Genomic DNA, 16,744 nt, shown 5'->3' with positions numbered 1-16,744 from the left:
GTGGGAGAAAGTAAGTGGCTGGGTAGGAATGTTTTTAAACTCTCCACGAAATTCTAGTGATCAGTCAAGTTTGGGCACTATGTGAGAGTACAGGGCCACCTCCCAGTACCTCCTAAGTCATACCACTTACCTGCTCGGAACCATAAAGAAGAGGGAGAAAAGCCTCTCTGAGCTCCAGCCGGCTTCCCAACTACCTGGCAAAGTGCATCGCTTCTCTGTTCTCGGAGCCCTGTAATCCAGGCCACCCAGTTCAGCTGTTCCTACTTCCATACAAGCAGGTGATTCCTCCTGTAGAAAAAAAGAAAATACACTCGTTAGGACCCTAAGTATGGAGCTTTACAAATAGCTAATTTACCAATGACAACATCTTTGCAAGGTTGGTGTCGCCACCATTTTGTAGCTGAAAAAACTGGGGCTGAGATGATTAGAGTGCAATTTTGCCAGGTTTTCCCCATGGTTAGTCTCAGAGAGCAGATTTGGAACCCAGTGCTGTGGGACAGGAGAGATTACTGATGTAGTCATTTGTGCCCTGTTCTTACTTCTATTGGAGACTTACTTGGTAGAGGGAAAGGTGATTTCCCCCTTCCTTTCCTCTCTGGAAGGAAACCTGGCTTTTTGTTCTGAGGCACAGGACCCTCTTATGCTCAGTTGTAAGAGCTTTAAGAGCTTCTTTGTGGTTAAGAACTGGAAAAAGCCAGATTTACTTTATTTTTTTTTATTTATTTGGTTGCACCAGGTCTTAGTTGTGGCTCGAGGGCTCCTTAGTTGTGGCATTCAAACTCTTAGTTGCAGCATGCATGTGGGATCTAGTTCCCCGACCAGGGATGGAACCCGGGCCCCCTGCATTGGGAGCACGGAGTCTTAATCACTGCACCACCAGGGAAGTCTTTTTTTTTTTAATTTACAGACTTTGAGAATTCTTATCTTTTCAAGAAAAGAAGCTGGAATTACCCTAAAAAGGGAGGAGATGGAAGGCAATGTTTCACAGGGAAGACAGCTATGCCCCTACCCTGAGAAGATGGGTTCCCAGAGGCTGGAGACAGGTGTGGACATTACTTGCATCCAAGTGTGTAGAGCAATTCAGAGTTTTCCAATGCACCACTATAGCTGCAAAAGGGCAAAGAACGTGCCCCCCTCAAGCAAACTTAGGCAGCTGTTCCATCTCAAAACCTGACTCATGGGGAATCCCAGAAAGAGGAAAGTAACATTCACTTCATACCCATAGCGTACCTAGAACATTTACCCTTGAGCCCAGGGAGTCCTGAGAGCCTTCAGGTGTGGAGCCAATGGCAGCCCTGCCTGGGCAAGTTTTCCTTCTCTTTCCCATCTCCCACAGCTGGCTACTGAGATGCACAAAAGGCTGTACTTGTGTACAGAGCCCTTGGGGTCATGCTCGGAGCTTAGCTACCTGCTCATGGAATGTGGTCATCTGCTCACAAATTCATAGCATCTGGTTCTTTATCAAAATAAACAGGATGAGTGAAAGAAGCCAGATATGAGAGAACACAAACCATATGTTCGATTATATGAAGTTCAAAACAGACTAAACTGACCCATAATGACAGAGGTTAGTACTATAGTTACCTTTGGCCAGGTATTGACTGGGAGGGAGCACAAGGGAGCCTTCTACAGGGCTAGAAATATTCTATAGCTTGATCTGGATGGTGATTACACAGGTGTAAACACGTGTGAAAATTCATTGAGCTGTGCCTTTAAGATATGTGCACGTTACTGTTATGTATATGTGTTACCTCCACAAAATAAGTACATAATAAAAGCAAATAAGCCAACAAACTTGGATACTAAACAGTAACCTACAATGACCTACCAGCTCCAGCTTGCCTATTACTGGGGCCATTTAAACCTCTCTTGCTGACTCAATCCCTTCCTAATTCCTAAAATTAATCTGGCTCCCTCCACCAAAACCACACAGGAAATTTTAACCACCAGAGGACAGCACTCAGCCCAATAGCCCTCGCCCATGGGGGTAACCTGTAGCATGATGTGTGTGTGCAGAGATGTCAGCCAGACTGCCCAGGTTCAAATCCCTCCTCTGCCACTTTGTGATTGCAGCCTTAAGCAGCTTACTTAAATTCTCTACACCTCAGTTTCCTGATCTGTGTAATAGGTTTAAAAATCAGGATTAAACAAGATTAATCCATGTAAAAGCACTCAGTAAATACCCAATATTATTAAATGCCAAGCCTATGATAAGCACTTTACCAATATTGTCTCTTTTAATTCTTAGAGCAACCTTGTCTGATAGCTGGTGTTATCACCATTTTAAAGTGAAGAAACTGAAGTTCACAGAGGCTAAATTTGCTTAAGGTTACATAGTTGGAAAGGGGCAAAATCAGGGTTTGAACTCAGGTCTGTTTTGTCTTTTCCTGTTAAGGGCCTTCCCCAACCCCCAACCTGGGCCCTCCCAACCCCTGTGTTCCACTGGCTTCCTCCTGGGCCTCCATGTTGCTGAGACGAGACCACATGGCCCACTCTTCAGGGAACTTTCTAGTCCTTCAGATTCTGTCTGAGCCCCGGGTTCAGAATAATCAGCCTAAGTAATAGGCAACAATTGGATCAAGATGGTGAATTGAGCTCATAAGATCGTGTCCCCTTCCACCCAAATTTTCTTACAATGACAGGTGCAAAGTGTTGTTTTTTTGTTTTTTTTTGTTTGTTTTCAAAGGATTAATTTATTCACTGTTTTCTTTTTTAAATTTATTATTTATTTATTTATTTTTGGCTGCTTTGGGTCCTGGTTGCTGCGCGCGGGTTTTCTCTAGCTGCAGCGAGCGGGGGCTACCCTTTGTTGTGGTGCGCGGGCTTCTCATTGCGGTGGCTTCTCTTGTTGCGGAGCGCGGCCTCTAGGCGTGCGGGCTTCCGTAGTTGTGCCGCACAGGCTTAGTCGCTCCACGGCATGTGCGATCTTCCCTGACTAGGGCTCGAACCCGTGTCCCCTGCATTAGCAGGCGAATTCTTAACCACTGCGCCACCAGGGAAGCCCCAAAGAAATTCACATGGCACTGATAAACAGGAAAAGGCACTATTACCAGAAAAATTTGAAATACTTAAAAGATAAAAGTTAATCAACATTTACAAGAGTGAGGAAAAATCACATCCCCAAACTGGCTGCAGAAAACAAACCAAATAAATGATTAAAATAATGGAAAGAGCAAATCCAGAGTTTCCATACTCAGAGGGACATTTACAATAATACAGAAGGCTCTGAATCAACCATCAGGATAATTTATTAAAGAACTGTATTCAGGGGCTTCCCTGGTGGCGCAGTGGTTAAGAATCCGCCTGCCAATGCAGGGGACCCGGGTTCGATCCCTGGTCCGGGAAGATCCCACATGCTGCAGAGCAACTTAGCCCGTGCGCCACCAACTACTGAGCCTGCGCTCTAGAGCCCGTGAGCCACAACTACTGAAGCCCGAGCACCTAGAGCCCGTGAGCCACAACTACTGAAGCCCGAGCACCTAGAGCCCGTGCTCCGCCACAAGAGAAGCCACCGCAATGAGAAGCCAGCACACCACAACAAAGAGTAGCCCCTGCTCGCCACAACTAGAGAAAAGCCCGTGCGCAGTAACGAAGACCCAACACAGCCAAAAATAAATAAATTTATATATTTTTTAAAAAAAGAACTGTATTCAGAACATGGGGCCCAATGGCCTTCCCCTGCCCCTAAACTAGCAGAAAGAAACCATCAGGAGTGTTTTCACAGGGACAGAGGGGGATAGGAAGTGAGCACCCAAGAGGAAGTGTTAGATGACAAGGTAGCTCTACAAGGAACAAAATGCTCACAGGTTGCCGCCAGAGTGAGGCCTTCCTGGCTTTAGTATCACGACAAAGAAATACTACAAATGTGTGGTGTATTGGTTTTCTATTGCTGCCATAACGATTTTCCACAAACGGTGGCTTAAAACAGCACAAATTTATTACTTTACCGTTCTGTAGATCAGAAGTCCAGGACTAAGCTGAAGGTGTCAGCACTCCTTTCTGGAGACTAGGGGAGAATTTGTGTTTTGCATTTTCCAGCTACCAACAGCCATCACATATCTTAGCTCATGGCCCCCTTCCTCCATCCTCAGAGACAGCAACATTGCATCTCTCTGACCCTTCTGTATTAGTCACGGCTCCCTCTGATCACAGGTGGGAGAGCTTCTCTGTTTTTAAGTAATCATGTAATTGGGTCCACCTGGATAATCCAGGCTCGTCACCCTTTCTCAAACTAACTTAATCACATCTGTGAAGTCCCTTTGCCATTTAAGGGAACATGTTCACAGGTTCCAAGCGTTAGGCCATGGACATCTTTGGGACCATTTTTCTGCCTACCACATGTGGTTATTGGGTGCCTGGCAAATAACCCCGCTTTCAGGTTTGGCAATTTGAGTGTTAGCTGTTTCACCCAGGACCTGTATCTGGAGTGATACCCACAAAGACTGGCGGCAATGACCTAACCAGACTGTTCCTACAGAGTATCCTTGGTTGTTGCCCCCTTGGTTCCTGCTGGCTTTCCAAGCCTGATTTTCAGCCTTCTAGGTAATTCTGTGAGCTACCCAATAGCCTGCCAACATATTATTTTTCTGCACAAATTAGCCAGAGCCAGTTTCTGTTACTTATGATCAGAGAAGAAGCAGATTAGCATCAGACTTCTCATCAGCAATATTGGGTGCTAAAGACACCTGCGTAATGCATTCCAAATTCTGAAAGAAAAATGACTTTATACCTAGAAATCTATACCAAGGGAAATGTACAATCAACTGTGAGGGCAAATTGGAGACATTTTTAACATACAAGGATTCAGGAGTTTTGCCACAATCACACTATCTCTAAAATAATTATGGCTCTCAAAAATGCACTTGAACAAAACAACAATGACAAAAGGTAACCCAAAGAAAAAGATAATATGGGGTAAAAGGAAAAAACTGAGTCAAAACAAAAAGTAAAACTTAACTAGAATAAAACTAATTTGGTAAATTGCTTACACCTATAGAGGCAAAAGGAGGAAGTCAGAGTAAAAATTTCTTGTTTAATGGGAAGACATGAAGGTAGATTAATTCTAGATGCTGATAAAAAACATGTATAACCAAGAGAGTTCAAATTTTAAGTTAACTATCTAAATAACCGAAACTGAGTTAATACCTTTGCCAACCCCTGAAGAAAATGGAATAAAGAAAACTTGCCCAAACAAAAGACAGCAAGAAGGAACAGAAAAGAAAACAAACAAAAACAAAAACAAAAAAACACCTGAATAGAAAACATAAGCCAAGATAACATGAGTGTATTTAAACACATTAACAATACAAAATGTGAATGAGTTAAGTTCCCATATTAAAAAACCAAGTTTTAATTTGGAGTAAAAAAAAGTCCAGCTACATATGCCATTACAATTAAAAGGAAAGAAGGCTATTTCCAAGTGATAAAAATCACAATTCACTAACAAGACATGAGAGTCAAGAACACGTTCTCTTAATACAGAATTTTAAAATTTAACAAGGAGAAATAAAAACTGATCAATCTGTACTGATGGTGGAAACCTTAATATATCTATTGGAGAAATTAATAGACCAAAAAATATTTTAAGCTAGTATATTTGAGTAATGCATAAAACCACTTGGAACTACAAACAACTTTGTAAAGATCACAGGGACTTCCATCACACAAAATCCAACCACCTTCATTGTACTCCATCTCTCAATGGTAATTGACACTTGGTGCCCCTCTCCCCAAAATGCTCTCTACCCGAGCTCCAGAGATGCCACGTTCTCCTACTTTCCTACTGCTTTGTGGAGCAGTGTGCCCACCCTGTTTTGCTGGCTCCTCCTCCTATTCCTGACCAGTATCAAGGTAGTCCAGGCTCAGTCTTTCCTTTCTTCTCTCCCTCCACTGCCTTCCTAGATGGCAGTTCGCACCTAATTCTCAGTCTTTAAATATCATCCCTATGCTAATGACTCCCAGATTTATTTCTCCAGTCCTGAACTTTCCACTGAGCTCCAGATTCCTTTATCTAGCTCTACTTGAATATCTAATAGACATTTCAAATTTAACATGTCCCAAACTAAACTCTTGAGTTCCCCTACATACATCCTAAAATTTTTGTTGTTGTTGTCTCAGATTATTTTACTGTGGTAAAATACAAATAACATTTACCGCTGTCGCCATTTTAAAGTATAAAATTCCACAGCATTTAGTATCTTCACAATGTTGTACAGGCACCTCTATTGTTTAGCTTCAGAATTTTTCATCACCCCAAATGGAAACCTCCATTAAGCAGTCACTCTCCAGTTCCTCCTCCCACCCTGAGCCCCTGGCAAACACTAATCTATTTTCTGACTCTATAGATTTGCTTATTCTGGATATTTCATATACATGGAGTCATACAATATGTGGGCTTTTTTGTCTGGTTCCTTTTCACTTAGTATAATGTTTTCAAGGTTCAGCCATGTTGTAACAGGTATCAGTATGCCATTTCTTTTCATAGCTGAATAGTATTTCATTGTATGGATATATTACATTTTGTTTATCCTTTCATCTATTGATGGGCATTGGGTTGTTCCACTCATACACACCAAGGTTTTTCTTCCAGTGCCCCCCACTGTCTCCCTCAATCATCTCTGTCTCAGTTGGCGGCACTGCCACTGACCCAGTTGTTTAGGCCCCAAACCTAGGAGTCATCCTTGACTCCCCTCTTCCCCCGGCCCCACCCAACCCCTGACAGCCAAACCATCAGCAAGTCCTGTTATAACATCCAGGTATGTCCCAATTTTGGTTACATTTCAACACTTCCCCAGCTACCACCTAGTCGAAACTACTGTCCCTCTGGCCACAACTAAAGGTCTTTTCGTCCCATTTCTTTCCCCTCCAATTCATTTGCTCAGAGCAATCAAAATTATCTTCTATAAATATTAATCAGATCATGCCACATCAGTGCTGAAGACCCTTCAACGGCTTCCTATTACACTGGAATAAAATCTAAACGTCTTGCTATGGCCAACAAGGTCAGCACGAACCAGCCCCTGCCTACCTCTGTGATTATCTCTCCTACACTCTCCAGCCACATTAGTCTCTCTTGGAGTCTCTCCCACACCAAGCACTTTCCTGACCTGGGGCCTTTCTACTTGCTGAGCTTCTCCCTGGACACACACCTTCCCCTTTAACTTTGCTTGGCCGCCTCCTTCTTACCTCTGCAGAGAGGTCTTCCCTGACTCTCCTATCTGAACTAGAGCCCTCACCCCTAGTCTCTCTAACCCCTTGCCCTGTTGGGTTTTTCCCTCATACGACTTAGAACCCTATAAAATTATATTTTTTGTATCTGTTTATTATCTCTCACCACCCCCCTCCCGCTCCGCCAAGAATGTAAGCTCCAAGAAAGCAGGTACTTTGCCTTCAGCCAAGTCCCCAGGCCCTAGAGCAGTACCTAGAATATACGAGGCATCTAGGAAATACCTGTCACTTGAATAATGAATGAATTGCATTATACAGAAAGAGTACTTTGTGCTCAATAAACAGAATATCCATTCTTTGCAAACATCCTTGAATATTTATATGATTAGGCCATGAAGTGCTCTTCAGCCATGTTGGTGAGTATAAATTAGTGTTAGCTTTCTGGTGAATAATTTGATAATATCTATCCAATTTTAAAATGCAAATATCCTTTGAACCAGTACCATATATTAAAAAGTCTCTCCTTCCCCCATGAATTTCATTGGCACCTTTGTGATAAATCAAGTGATCTTCTATATGCGGGCCTATTTCTGGACTCTATTCCGTTCTGCTTATCTATTATCTATTTGAGCACTTTCAATTACGATATGGAGCTTCATATGGATCTAAGGAAAGCTCCTTTTCCACAATATAATTTTTTTCTATTGTTCTATGTCCTAGAACTGATTACTCTATAGAATAATAGATTTAGTAAAGATTTAATGTTATGGTAATACAGAGAATAATTTTGGTTTTGGTAGGAAGATTTTTACCATATTTAGAAGAATATTGTAGGATATTCGTGTGTCTAGAGGCAGGGGGTAACATTTTTTTAAATTAAAGGTACTGCCACTTTGCATTTTTATATTGTTGTTCAATGTTCCTCTCCCCTCCCAAAGTTCCTGAAGGACACTGAAATGATACAAATATGTTGCAAGTAACACTGAAAAGGTGACATTTTTTTTATTAACATCTTTATTGGACTATAATTGCTTTACAATGGTGTGTTAGTTTCTGCTGTAGGTGACATGTTTTGAATAGTACTCAGGTATTAGAAGCAAAATATCTTGTAAAACTAACTCTTGGGGCTTCCCTGGTGGCACAGTGGTTAAGAATCCGCCTGCCAATGCAGGGGACACAGGTTCGAGCCCTGGTCCAGGAAGATCCCACATGTCACGGAGCAACTAAGCCCGTGCGCCACAACTACTGAGCCTGCGCTCTAGAGGCTGCAAGCCACAACTCCTGAAGCCCAGGTGCCTAGAGCCCGTGCTCTGCAATAAGAGAAGCCACCGCAATGAGAAGCCCGTGCACCACAACGAGGAGTAGCCCCCACTCACCGCAACTAGAGAAAGCCCGCGCACAGCAACAAAGACCCAACACAGCCAAAAATAAATAAATTAATAAATTAATTAAATAAAATTAAATTAAAAAAACAAAAACCAAACAAAACAAGAAAACTAACTCTTGGTTTGAGAAATTGTCACTGTGTTCCATGGTGCTGAAGCAACTGAATATAAAACCATGTAGAAATGTAAATGGACAAGACTCAAACTCTTTGTCATGCTAAGGACTCTAGCAAAGTAGACTTACTTGTCCATTATGCAAATAGGAAGAGGAGAGAGCCAAGAATCCTCTTCTGATAATGTTTATGCCACTTGGAAACATAGGTGTCAACTACAACATTATCACCAGGACAACAAATAAGACTATCCTAACAAACCACAACAAGTAAAATAGGTGTCACTGAAGGTTATGTTCACATGACATGGCAATAATTTTTAAAATCCCTAGCATCTACAAGACTCCTTTGCTCAAATAATAATTCCAATGATAGATTTATATTAGAGAGAAGAGAATGAGCTGGTAACAGTTATGAATATTTGTGCAAGACTTCATACCACATAGGAAACAAGAGTGGTGTCCTTGTGAGAGTTCACATTTACCATCTTCCTCATCAGATCCCTTGACCAAGTTTTAAGATGAGGGAGAATGCCTCTCCCTTTGTAGCTGCAGTAGAGAAGAAACATTTTCTTCATCTCTTTACTAGACTTTTTTTCTATATTTTCAAAGTCCATCTCTGAAATATCGTAAGTTAGCATTAAAAGCACAACACAGACCTGTGGGGCTCAGGTTTAAAATGGAAAAATGGACTGTTAGGATTTGACTTGATAGTAGTGAAATAGTAGGAATTCATCTTCCACATTACAGAAGAACAAGAGTCAGGCTGACATCAAACTTCTTATCAGAAACTCAGGTACTAACACACGGTGAGGAAACAGATGCCAAGCTCTTTGGTAACATGATTATAAACTAGAATATTGTATCCAGACAAACACAATTAAGGGTGAAAGTAGAATGAAGACATTTTCAGACATGCAAGAACTTGGAACATTTACTTCTTAACATGCTCATTTTGGGGAAGTTGCTTGAAAATATTTTGCAGCACAACAAGGAGGAAAAAAAGGGGAAGACCAGTGACCCAGGAAACAGCAAAATAAATCCAAGGAGCAGGAAAGGGAAGTTTCCATATGATTTGCTGTGGAGCAAGATGAAAGAGCAACCAGAAGAGATTGGAGGAGAATGTGATGCCCAGGAGGGAGGGCAGTAGGAAAAAAAGCGGTGGGGAGGAGAATGGTAATAAGTGATAGAATAACAATATAATGAAATAATTGGGAAAAGTTGAAAGTAAGCAAATGGCACAAAAGACCAAAAAAAAAAAAAAAGTAGAGATACCAGAAAAAAAAAACCCACACAATTTAAAAAAGGAAATGAAAGCATAGTGTGGCCCTTGGTTTCAAAGTAAAGAGAGAACTACCCCTTGGGGATAAAAATTTAGTGTTGGAGTGTAGTGGCCCATCAAATTGAATGGACAAAGTCCATGTAAATTACAGAAGGCCTTCAAAGCTGGACTCAGAGATTTGTGTCCACGGTCTGATAAGCACAGAGAGCCATACTGGTTCTTGAGGGAGAGAATGAAAAGTTAAAGGCAGCACTGCAGTGATGTTAGCTGGCAGGAGGAGAAGCAGAGAGCCAAAGGATAAGTCTGTTGCAATTTTCCAGGCATGAGGTGGAGGAATAAATGGACAATAGAGGAAGAAAAGAGAACAACCAGACAGGCATTTCTGACAAGGACTACAGGACTCTGGTACCAGGAGTGGGTAAAGGGTGGGGTAGTTCCAATGATTTCTGGTCTGTGAACTGGGAAAGCGGTGATGGCTTTTATCTAGTATCGCTGTTTTACTATTATGCTCATACTTCTCCTCCTCCTCCTCCTTCTATTCCTCTCTCCAAGTTGGCATTAAGCTCCTTGACTGCAGAGACTAAAGCCTGTGTTTGTTTCCTTGATGGCAGCACTGGGTCCTACAACAAGAGTCACTCGGCTGGTACTTGTGATTGTGCGACTGTAGGTGGTGATGATGATGGTGATGATGATGGTGGTGATGATGGTAGCAATGATGTTTCAGTGCCTTAAAGACAGTAGGGAGGAGGAGTGACTCGGGGCGTAAGATAATGATGGTAGAATTAGAGCTTCTGAGAGATATCAGCTCCTATTGGGAGTTCGAAGAAAGTACTTTTGAAAATATTGCTGTTACTTCTGTAGTGAAATACCTTCATTTTTCCTTTCTTTAGTACCCTTTACTTAACTCCATCTATACAGCGATCCCCTGCTTTTCCAAACTTTGCTCTATGCCACTTCCCTTTTACGAAAGACCTACATAAGTACCTGTTTTCACTTACTAAAAGAAATCTGAAAAAGATTTTCACTTCTACAAAACAAGGCAAAAAAGGGAAAATAGTGTTCAGTGCTTGTTTTGCAGCGAGCTATTATAGAGGCAGCGCGCACACTGAGCAGTAGAGTAGCGCTGCCCACCTCCTTCCCCGGTAACTACATACACTCAGCACCTCAGCATCAAGCCTCCACAGCTTTGAGCTGTGTCTATGAGCACTTGTGCTTTATCTCGATTTATTCTGTGCATCCTTTAGCAAGATGTGTCCTAAGGTAACTGCTTCTTTGCTTTACGTCATTTTGGCTTATAAAAGGTTTCACAGGAACACTCTACTTTCAGAGAGAGGGGAAACCTGTACTTATGTAGAAATAAAACCAACCAGTATTGGAAGATCTGACTACAGTCAAACTTACTTCCAAATTCTTCTTTCAAATCCTTTTTTGACTGAAAACAGACTCTTTTTTAGGAAGCAGAGCTATTTAAACAGGCTCTGCCCTGGGAGTATGGGTCTTTCACATCTTGTTTCGTTCTGGTTTCTGAAGATTAAAAAAAATGTTACTTTCCAGGCTTCCCTGGTGGTGCAGTGGTTAAGAATCTGCCTGCCAATGCAGGAGACACGGGTTTGATCCCTGGCCGGGGAAGATCCCACATGCCGCGGAGCAACTAAGCCCGTGCGCCACAACTACTGAGCCCGTGTGCCACAACTACTGAAGCTCGTGCGCCTAGAGCCCGTGCTCTGCAACAAGAGAAGCCACGACAATTAGAAACCCGTGTACAGCAATGAAGAGTAGCCCCCGCTCACCGCAACTACAGAGAGCCCGTGCATAGCAACAAAGACCCAACACAGCCAAAAATAAACAAATAAATAAATAAATTTATAAAAAATAAAAATGTTGGGACTTCCCTGGGGGACTCTGTGCTCCCAACGCAGGGGGCCCGGGTTCGCTCGTTGGTCAGGGAACTAGATCCCACATGCATGCCACAACTAAGAGTTCGAAAGCCACAACTAAGGACCCTGCCTGCTGCAACCAAGACCTGGTGCAACCAAATAAATAAGTAAATAAATATTTTAAAAATAAATAAATAAATAAATAAAATAAAAATGTTACTTTCAAAGAAAGCACTAGGTGGCACTTGTGAAGTATTCAATAGTTGCCTCAGATCCTGTTTGGAAAAGGTTTGGTAGGAAAAAAAAATGCAATAAATATTAAAATGGGAAAATCTTCATTATAATAATGAAGATCAGTATCTTATGATTGTGTTTACTGTGTTACTGTGTATGAGCAATATCTTTACGCAGCGTTTGCATTTAAAATCTAGGCTTTGCTTCCTTTATAAAAACTGCAAGAGGGGAACCAGCATTTCTATAGTATGTGAAAACCCCACATCACTAAAATAATAAACAAGGGGGTAATATTTGATTTGCAGAAAGATTGACTACAGGTGTTCTTTCAAACAGTCAGTTTCTCTATTGTGTTTAAAATATTTTCATCTGTAACAAAAGATTACAAAATTAAGTTTTCCAAGATCCATCTATTATGTAAAGCAAAATAAATTATCACCAATTTAAAATAAGGCACTATAGATTAAAGGTTTTTTGAGTAATATTAACCAAAAAAATAATAAATTTAAAGCTGATGTTTTAGGACTTTTTTTTTTTTTTTTACCATCTTTAAACTGATAACATAATGACTTTAAGCAAATTCATTGTCTTTTCTGGTATTTGGCAGTTCCTATTTGTCAAGTTGCTTAATTATCTCATGGTCCCACTTTACTATGAAGAGATTTCAAGTTTTTTTAACAGAAATGTGGGTTGAGAAGGTATTATTTCAAGAATAATATAAATAATAGAATAATTATTTCAAGAAGAATATAAATAATAGAAAATACTGTTGCTCAATACCACAGCAAAAACAGTGGCCCGTAGACCCTCTCACGGTGTAGCATCTTTTCTCCACCTACTGTCTAGGTCTTCTCAGTAACCACTTTACGCATTAGGTTCACTCACGGCCCCATCTCACTTTTCTATCCTATTCTTCCCTTGCCTCATTTTCATTTCTTATTTCAAATGTACTTTTCCTTGCTTTGTAGGATGATTTAACACAATGCAACCCTTTTGGAACAAGACGGGTTATAAATAAATTAATAATAATGCTAATATGCTGTCTTGTAATTGCACTAATTTGTAGGTTTGAGATGAAATTGACATTTTGAAGGTAGTATCTCATGTAGTAGTAAACTCAGCATGTCAGAATTCAGAGCTAAATATGCAAAACTGCACCAGTACTGAACAAATCTGGATCTCAGTGTAACAGTCGAGTTTCTTTGGTTGCAAATGATAGGAATGGATTCTGGCTAACAAGCAAAAAGGGACTTTAACAGAGTACTAGCCAGGAACTCATGGGATGGACAGGGGGCTAGAGGGCCAGACCTGGACACAAGACAGGAATGAGGACAGGCTCCTGGAGTCCAGGCAGTAAAAACAACTTACAGATCTTGTCAAGGTGCTGCTGCTCCAATGTATACTCACACTTTATTTCCCATCCTTGTATGTCCCTAACCCAAGGTTAAAAGTTCTAAGAGTCTAGATTGTTTAATGTGTTCTGTGAATTCACAGATTTCTAGTGCTACAATCATGGGAAATTTAGTATGGAGTAAAGGCTCTGTCTTGAAAGTTGCCGAAATATAAAGAAACATAAATTTGGAAAAATAAAAATCCCAGGAGTCCAGGTGCCTTCCCTTGGGTCACATGTGGCTCCTTGGTTACTCTGGGATGAGAAATATTGATTTACATCCCTACCAAGATTGTCCACAAAAGGGGAGAAGTAATTCCCCAATAAGAAATTGGGGTGTTCCTGGGAAGGGAGATGATTGCTGGCCACTCAAAAAACAACCTAGGTGCACTAAACTACAGGAATAGTAGATTGTTAATTTCTGTGTCATACTGTAGACCCCTGTAATGGGTTGAATAGTGTCCCCCCCACTCCAAATTCACGTCCATGCAGAACCTCAGAATGTGATCTTACTTGGAAATAGGGCAACTGCAGATATAATTAGTTAACGATCAAGATGAGATCTTACTGTATTAGAGTGAGCCCTAAATCCAATGAGAGTGTCCTGGTAAGAGACAGAAGAGGACACAGAGAGACACACAGAGAAAACATGATGCGAAGATGGAAGGAGAGATTGGAGTGATGTGCCTACCAGTCACAGGATGCCAAGGATTGCCGCAACCACCAGAAGCTAGGAAAGAGGCATGGGATGGATTCTCCCTCAGAGCCTCCAGAAGGAATGAACCCTGCCAACACTTCTGGCCTCCTGAATGGCGAGAGAATAAAGTTATTTAAGCCATTCAGTTTGTGGTAATTTGTTACAGCATCCCTAGGAAACTAACATAGCCCCTAAGAACAGTTTTTGCAAAACCCTAAGTGGTAAAATGCATTTACTAAGCACCATGAAAGTAGGTGCTTAGTAAATGCATTTTAATGAGAGTGAACAAAAGTCCTTTTTTCCTATTTCAAAAGAAAATAAATCTATGAATCGTTTTGTTTATTTTTTCCACAAAAAGCTACTGAATACCTCTTATGCACCAGGCACTATTCTAGGGGTTGGAAATATAGCCATGAACAAATTAGCAGTGAACAAATTAGGCAAGCTCATGGAGCTGCATTTATAGGGGAAACAGTTAAACAAGTAAACGAGACAAATTTTATCAAGATCAGGACAATGAAGAAAGTGAAGCTGGATGCTGTGATATAGAGTGATATACAGGAAGCGAGGAGTCAGTACAGATTGGGTGATCAGGCAAGGAGGAGAGAGCTGAGACCTCAGTTATGAAGAGCCAGATGTTCACGACCCGGAGGGGAGTATTCCAGGCAGAAAGGACTGAGAGAACCTAGAGCTGAGTGACCACCGACAAGCAAAAGGAGATGAAAGGGCAGCTCTAGGCAGAAACAGATCACAACTTCTCTTCTAGATATGTCATGGAAGTGGAGGATTTTAAGTAGGAGAATAACATCATCTGATTTAAATATTTACAGTCAGTCCGTTTGCTATGGGGGGAGAAGACTGTACAGGCTAGAAGGAGCAGGGGGCACTTGGGAGACTGTAGCATTAGGCCAGATGAGAGGAGGTGGAGCTCAGATGAGGGTGGGAGAAAGGTGCAGAGAAGTGGACTAATTCTGGGTATGTGTGAGGCGGAGTTTGACAGGACTAGTATGTATTAGTTAAATGCCTTCTCTTGGTCCAGTATGGCTTGAATTTCTATAAAAGACACAAAAAAATATTATTTTACCAAGACTCTAATATCCAGGAGTTTTGCTTTTAATTGGACAGATGTGTATTCATCTGATATATTTATAAAACATATACAGACTCAAAATGCTTCGTAGTGTGATAGAGGCAATAAATGTAGGAAAGAAGGCTCCAGTGTGGGTAAAGCTAACAAAGAAAACTTCATGAACTTGAGATGGGCCTTCAATGATACATAAGACTGAAGGAGAACATTCCAAGTTGGATAAGCCAGGAACAAAAGAGAAAAGTGAAGAATGAACATGCACTATTTGGGGTAGGTGAATAAACTAATCTGATTGGATTAGAGAGGTTGTATACAGTGGATAATGCCAATTAAATAAGATCAGTAGAGTGATAATAGATGATAGAACACTTTGCAATCCAGGATGAGTTTAGATTTAATCTCTCAGGCCAAGGCTCAGCAAACTTTCTGAAAGGGCCAAATAATAAATGCTTTAGGTTTTGCAGGTCATAGGGTCTCTGTCACAACTACTCAACTCTCCATTGTGGTGTGAAAGCAGCCATAGACGATACTTTTTAAATGAGTGCAGCTGTGTTTTAGTAAAATCTTACAAAAACAGGTGGCAGGACAGATTTTGTTCTTGGACTAGAGCAGCAAAACAATAAAATAAAAGTGGTGTTTTATCAATTTTTGAAGTAACCATGTAAAGGTTCCGGGCATTTCTTACTCAACGTCCATTTCCCTATTCCTCCTTCCTCAGAATTTCCAGACTTTCAGTCAGATGTCAGCTTCTCTCTCATGTTTATCAAGAAGCTGACTGGACTCCCAGCACTAGAGAAGTGGTCTCAGATTGGTCTAAATTCACCAGGTCATACCATTCCTCTTTCTACAATGATTGGATCATATAAGCCGCAGCTAAGCCACACAGCATGCCATTTCGCAGGCACACGTGTCAGTACAGGAAGGGCATCTGGACTAATTTTGTCCAGTAACACATAATGTATCCTTTACAGTAATGGGCTTCTAGGAAGGAAGCTTTTTCAGTTCTCTGGAAGAGCCACCATAAGGGATACTTCTTCCCTTTCTGGGCAGAGTGATACATAGATATGAAATTTGAATTTCTGGATTCATTTTGCCACTCGGAGAGAAGCCAGGTTTGGAATGAGGCTGACAAGACTGAAGGCAGAGCAGAGAAAGGTAAAGAACCCAGGTCTTTGAGGACATGGTTGAAATATTAAATCAAACCAACCCTGAAGCCTATCCTACCTTGGACTTTTTAGTTCTATTAGCCAGTAAACCATATTCATTGCCTAAAAATTGTCTGAGTTGAGTTTTGAGGTACTTGAGATTAAAAGTATTCCACTGTCTTAGAAAAATAATATGGAATGGGGAGACACTGAAAAGAGTTAGACCAGGTGGGAGACTAGGTCTGCAGTGATAAGGCACAAGGCAGCAGTGAGAAGAAGAGTCATTGGAAAGAGAGAATTGATGTGTGAGGCAAATCTATATCGATACAACCAGAATTCTTACACTCAATAAAAGGCTAAGGGGAAAT

The 16,744-nt window shown here is 41.1% G+C and overlaps 1 protein-coding gene across 14 annotated transcripts in view; it reads right to left on the bottom strand.

Moving 5' to 3' along the window:
- LOC309662582 (uncharacterized protein) overlaps positions 1-16,744 on the bottom strand; it is a 116,786-nt gene that overhangs the window by 82,942 nt on the left and 17,100 nt on the right. For all 14 annotated transcript variants that reach the window (XR_014264767.1, XR_014264768.1, XR_014264769.1 and 11 more), the window contains one exon: positions 131-288. Coding sequence is in view for 11 of the 14 variants with exons in the window: in XM_082465516.1 (XP_082321642.1) it covers positions 131-270 (140 nt within the window). In the remaining 3 variants the exon portion in view is untranslated. The remainder of the gene's footprint in view (positions 1-130; positions 289-16,744) is intronic.

The sequence above is a fragment of the Balaenoptera physalus genome (assembly GCF_965194825.1).
Source record: "Balaenoptera physalus genome assembly, chromosome: 6".
Classification (NCBI taxonomy): Eukaryota; Metazoa; Chordata; class Mammalia; order Artiodactyla; family Balaenopteridae; genus Balaenoptera; species Balaenoptera physalus.
This window is presented reverse-complemented; position numbering and strand designations above follow the sequence as displayed.